Source organism: Gymnoscopelus microlampas (genome assembly GCF_963454915.1).
Source record: "Gymnoscopelus microlampas genome assembly, chromosome: 9".
NCBI lineage: Eukaryota > Metazoa > Chordata > Actinopteri > Myctophiformes > Myctophidae > Gymnoscopelus > Gymnoscopelus microlampas.
Window position 1 is genome coordinate 20,608,337 of NC_139946.1, and position 5,946 is coordinate 20,614,282.

The window sequence follows — 5,946 nt, forward strand, 5'->3', positions numbered from 1 at the left end:
ATCAAGTTTCCCCTCAGAACAATTCTGTGTGTTAATTGTATTGATATTGTTTTTATTTATATTGTTGTTGTTCAAGGGCATGCCTTAGGCCCCATTTACACCGGTAATCAGATCTTGGCCACATCCAGATTGGAATCCGAACGGTATTAACATCACGTGACCATTAAAACCAATCGGATTCCAATCTGGATGTGGCCCAGATCTGAGTCAGACTGAATTTGGCCGCCACTGTAAATGGGGTCGCTGTCCTAGTGAAAGTGAGTGCCTGTCTGTGCTCAGGTTGAGTCAGACCTATTATTCACTCCAAACCTGATAAGAAATTAATGCACACTGGCTACAGTGCACCTTTTATTCCTCTTTTGTTAAACATACAGCCTGGATAATCTGATCAGATCTGGACCACATCCAGATTGGAATCCGAACGGTATTAACATCACGTGACCATTAAAACCAATCGGATTCCAATCTGGATGTGGCCCAGATCTGATTCAAACTGAACTTGGCTGCCACTGTAAATGGAGTCCAACTACAGCAATGAATGTACTGCCAGACAGATAATATATTTTGTATTGATATTTGTATTGTTATTGTTGTTATTGTTATATAAATGTTATATAATTGTTATAATTGATTGATTTCATGTCCCCTCGAATAACTGAACCTGAGCATGATTCTGAATTGATAAATGGTAATGTAACCAGTTTCATCATCAGAAATTGCTGATATGCAGTGGTCAAGTAATGAGTAGATGTTGTCATTACTTAATAGTAAGGCAGAAGTAATTGAATGACAATTGTGTAGAGCTTTAAAAGTGACCCAAAAGGGTTTAAGTAGTAACAAAAAGTAATTTGTTAGTGATCAGTAGTGATAAAACACTACATGAACACTACACACAAGGATGGAGTGACTCAATAGGGATTGTGAAGAGATACAGCGGTAAATGTGTAAGCATTCTGTAGACTTTCAGAAGTAATTCAAAAGGGTTTGTTTAATAGTAAGACAGAAGTAATTGAATGATAATTCTGTAATGTTTTAAAAGGGATTCAAAAGGGTTTGTGTAGAAACAAAGTAATTCATTAGTGATCAGTAGTGATAGAACACTACATAACACTACACACAAAGATGGAGTGATTCAGTAGGGATTTTGAAGAGAAACAGGGGTAAATGTGTAAGCATTCTATAGAGTTTTAGAAGTAATTCAAAAGGGCTTGTTTAATAGTAAGACAGAAGTAATTGAATGATAATTCTGTAATGTTTTAAAAGTGATTCAAAAGGGTTTGTGTAGAAACAAAAAGTAATTCATTAGTGATCAGTAGTGATAGAACACTACATAACACTACGCACAAAGATGGAGTGATTCAGTAGGGATTGTGAAGAGAAACAGGGGTAAATGTGTAAGCATTCTATAGAGTTTTAGAAGTAATTCAAAAGGGCTTGTTTAATAGTAAGACAGAAGTAATTGAATGATGATTCTGTAATGTTTTAAAAGTGATTCAAAAGGGTTTGTGTAGAAACAAAAAGTAGTTCATTAGTGATCAGTAGTGATAGAACACTACATAACACTACACACAAACATGGAGTGATTCAGTAGGGATTGTTAAGAGAAACAGCGGTAAATGTGTAAGCATTCTGTAGAATTTCAGAGGTAATTCAAAAGGGTTTGTTTAAAAGTAAGACAGTAGTAACTGAATGATAATTGTGTAATGTTTAAAAAGTGAATCAAAAGGGTTTGTGTAGGAACACAAAGTAATTCATTAGTGATCAGTAGTGATAAAACACTACATGAATATTTTCCATAGGGATTGTGTAGAGCTGCAGCAGTAGATCTGTAAGCATTGTGTAGTAATTCAACAATGAATGTGTAGTGATTGTATAGTTCTTTCCAAAAAGCCTATAGTGAGGCTGAAGTAATTAAGTAGCAGCCAGGCAGTGATTTGAATAGTAATTATGTAGTAATTATCAGTAGTGATTAAGTACTGAAACGGGCCATTTCTCCACATTTTACTATTGAAATCACTACATAAATCACTACTAATCGCAATAGCAATTGAGTAATGAAATGGTAGTTTTTGTGTAGACATTTGGTAGTAGTTATGAGTAGTGATTCAATAGTGTTTTTTCACGAGGGTTGCTCGATGACATGCAGCTATGGCTGAACACTTTGACATTGATCAAAGCTCTCAAACACTCTCACTGAAAGGCACCTGAAACCTCACCGCCAACATTTAATATTCTCTAAGGGGGGCGTTGTAGTCTATTGTAGTCTATCGAGGGAAACTGGTCTCTCTCTGTTTGTTGTTCTATTCTGTTCAATCATGTTTAGGGTATAGCATGGGGAATAGCTAGAGGGACGCACGTGGCCGCAAAAAGTACTTCACTTGATTACACCCCACCTCTCCTACCTGTCACGTTGACATGTCGCCATCATGCCAGGCAGTATGTGAGTGACTGCAAGATAATGTGGTTTGTGAATGACAGAGGTTATCTGACACGGCCCAAAACATACTCTTACAGCGTGGAAACGCTGCCACTTGAAGGTCTCTTTTCTGGTCAGGAAAAACACTCTTACATCAGGCCCTGATGCTGAGGTCAGTTGTTTTGTGTCCGTTTAATTCTTCCCACCCATAAGAGGTCAGCAACTGGCCCATAGTTTAATTACGTCTGGTCTAGGATAAATGGAGCATCATGAACAGAACACACACACACACACACACACACACAAACACACACACACACACACACACACACACACACACACACACACACGTTCTAAATCAAAATGAAATAAAGCAGATTAAGAGAAGAAGCACAGTTCCTAGAAAAACAAATGAAAGAACTTTCTTTTCTGTTTAAACCGAAAGGGCACACACTGATGTAGAGAGAGAGAGAGAGAGAGAGAGAGAGAGAGAGAGAGAGAGAGAGAGAGAGAGAGAGAGAGAGAGAGAGAGAGAGAGAGAGAGAGAGAGAGAGAGAGAGAGATGGAGGATGCCAATCATGAGTGATGGAAGGATTGTTGTGAATGTAGGTCATCTATTAAAATGTGTGTCAGTGTGCAAGTGACAAGGGAAGGCAACTTCCCTACTCGGAGAGTTAGGGCGAGACTGGAGGCTGAATAGAGGGACATTAGAGGAAGAGCACTACAACTACTTGGTCAGCCTCAGCTGCTATTAGAGGAAGAGCACTCACACAAAAGATAAGAGAGAGAGAGAGAGAGGAGAAAATTGGAGGAATTGGAAGAAAAATGAAAATGGTACTGTACATAATAACTCCAGAGTAACAAACCATACATGTACGGTTTTGAAGAAAGGTTGGCTTGTTACAGATAATCCCCCGAATGTGCAGTCCCTCATTGCTGTTCCACGGCACCACGGTCAGAAAATAAACGGTATAATAATTATTTTGTTCAGATTTCTAACATTTCTACCATGTTTGCTGAGCTGTTACTGTTACGGTGTCTGAGACCCCAATACTTTTAGGGCTTAACCACTTGAAACCTTGATATTTTTGGCAAAGGGATTTGTTTTAAATGGAAGAAATTGGTACAGTTTTAACTCAGGTCTTTTTTTTTTACTAAGAATAGAGGGTTTAAGTCAAGAGGTTAAGAAATAATAATCCTACAGTTACAGAGCCCTGGTGATTGACAAACAGAAAGAAGGGAGGGAGAGGTGAGCCCACAGTGAGCTGTGAAGGCAGCGTGCCACCCATTTCGGATGCTGTCAATGCACTGAATGGGACATTATCACGTTTAGTCAGACTATTGATTGGTCAAAGTACTGTAGGTGAGATACTGACCTTCCCACGTTTAGTCAGACTACTCATTGGTCAAAGTAGGTGAGATACTGACCTACCGATGGGCCTCAGTAGGTGTTTTGTATAAACCGTCTCAAGTACCGAGTTATGCAACGATAGACACAGAATCGTAAATCATGTTTTGGGATCATAGGCAACCTGTGGAATGATGTAAAGCAATGCTGAATTATGATGCATGGAAACCCTGAACCCGGGAAGAACCTGTGTTGACCAATACTTACCTTATGGTTTAAATGTATGAACAATGCTCTGTGAAGCCCTATTCTGAAATAAACGCCCTTAAGTGGGTTTGTACCCTGCCTTCTGGGTCTTGGCCTTGATCAGTATCCCACAATTTTCACAGGGATTATTTATTAGTGTGTTAATATATTTTGGAGTGGAAATGGTCAATGGCAGTCAATGTGTTAATGCCAATTTTCAAACATACAACAAAAATCACACCCAGTGTGAAGTGGGCGGTGTGGTCATCACAGTGATGGAAGCTCACTTTTTTAAAAAAGTGTTTTTCTTTAAGTGCATTTTAAGTCCTATTTATAGGTTATTAATTTCATCATGTGTCTCGCTATAGCCAATCACAGTGCTGAATAGAGTCAGCCAATAGAGTCAGCCAATCACAGTACAGCTAGGGGTGTACTAATGTATGAGCCAATCACAGTACAGCGAAGGGTGTACTAATGAGGTGTCCCAACCCCACTTATAGGGGCGGCTACACCACCCAAAAATATAATAATTGGTAGCTCTGAGGACCCCTGTTGAAGACCAATGCTTTATAGAGTCCTCCCATATAACAAAATACATATTTCTTTTTTTCTAAATTTCATGCAGGGTCCTCCAATTCTCCATCAGTCATGGCAGCCAGTTCCCACCTGATGTTGTGAGGGAGTTCTGACTCCTCCAGACCGTACTGGAGAACCGCTAGCGTGCATAACGTCTTAAGACTAGGACTTACGTCTAAGATGCACAGGTCATTGTCGAACGTGTCCCGTCCTTTATATCCTCCAAAGGTGATGACACGATTTCCCACCATGCAACAGCAGCTATGTTTCATCCAAAGCGGGTCATTCACCTTGGGCTTAACCTCCTTCCAGGAAAAGGTCTCTGGACTGAATCTCCACATATCATTGCAGGTCCCACTCCACATATCATTATTAATGAAGGTCACACCACCAAATATGTACAGCTCTCCATTGTAGGCAAAGGCTGAATGCTCGGCACGTCCTATTGGTTGAAGCTGTGCATAAGGTGTGCTCAGCCAATAGTTGGTCTCTGTGTCAAACACACTGATATTGATATATATGTAGTCCCAGCCTATGTCCTCTGGATCCTCGTCCCCATAACCCGAAAATACAAACATCTTTGTCCCGATGATGGTGGCAGAGTGAACCGATGAATTAGGTGGCGGACTGCATACGGTGTTAATTGAAGACCAGACCATTGTGGTGGTGTCCAGCTTGTAGAAGTCATTAGTGTGGTCAGTCAGCTTGGTCTCTCCTCCATAGACATAAATGACCTTCCCCAATACACAGGCTGAGTGGCCGCACCTCGCCTCTGGAACGGTTCCAGAAACCTCAGAATTGAGCCATATGTGGGTGTCGACATCAAACGCATAAAGCACGTTGTTGCAAAGTGTACGCATATTCTCTCCTCCCCAGATGTAGACGATATCTTCAATGAGCACAGCTGTGTGGCCAGTGCGACTACAGGGAACCTCGAGGGGACGTTTTCCTCTTGTGGTAGTCACTGGGGGCAACGTCGTCCATCTCAGAGACACTGTGTTGAAGACGTACACATTGATGTGATCTTCTTGAGTTTTCCTAACGTTACTATCCCAGCCTCCAAAGACGTACACTTTGGGTCCAACTGCGACAACAGCAACATCATGGGTGAAATGTGGGGCTCCTCGCGGCTTCACTGTACAGCAAAACATTTTGACACACCAGCACCACGCTGCGTAAAATCCAATTTGCACCGTTTTGTTCTGTACACTTTACACGCCTAAAACTTATATTGGAGGCCAGGCTATGACGTCAGTACTAGGGTGGCGTCATTTAATCTCCATATTTGGGAAAAGTTTCTGCCCAAAAATGGACAATTATGGGTCCGTTTTTGGTTCCATATGTACACTCTCAGACTTAA

The 5,946-nt window shown here is 40.8% G+C and overlaps 1 protein-coding gene across 1 annotated transcript; it reads right to left on the bottom strand.

The window, feature by feature from the left end:
* Positions 1 to 4,627: 4,627 nt before the first annotated feature.
* Positions 4,628 to 5,446, bottom strand: LOC311051443 (kelch domain-containing protein 3-like; the record flags this gene model as incomplete). The annotated part of the gene is made up of 1 exon (XM_084066012.1): positions 4,628 to 5,446. The coding sequence occupies one exon, from the start codon at positions 5,444 to 5,446 to the stop codon at positions 4,628 to 4,630; it is 819 nt and encodes a 272-aa protein (XP_083922138.1).
* Between the last annotated feature and the right edge of the window lie 500 nt (positions 5,447 to 5,946).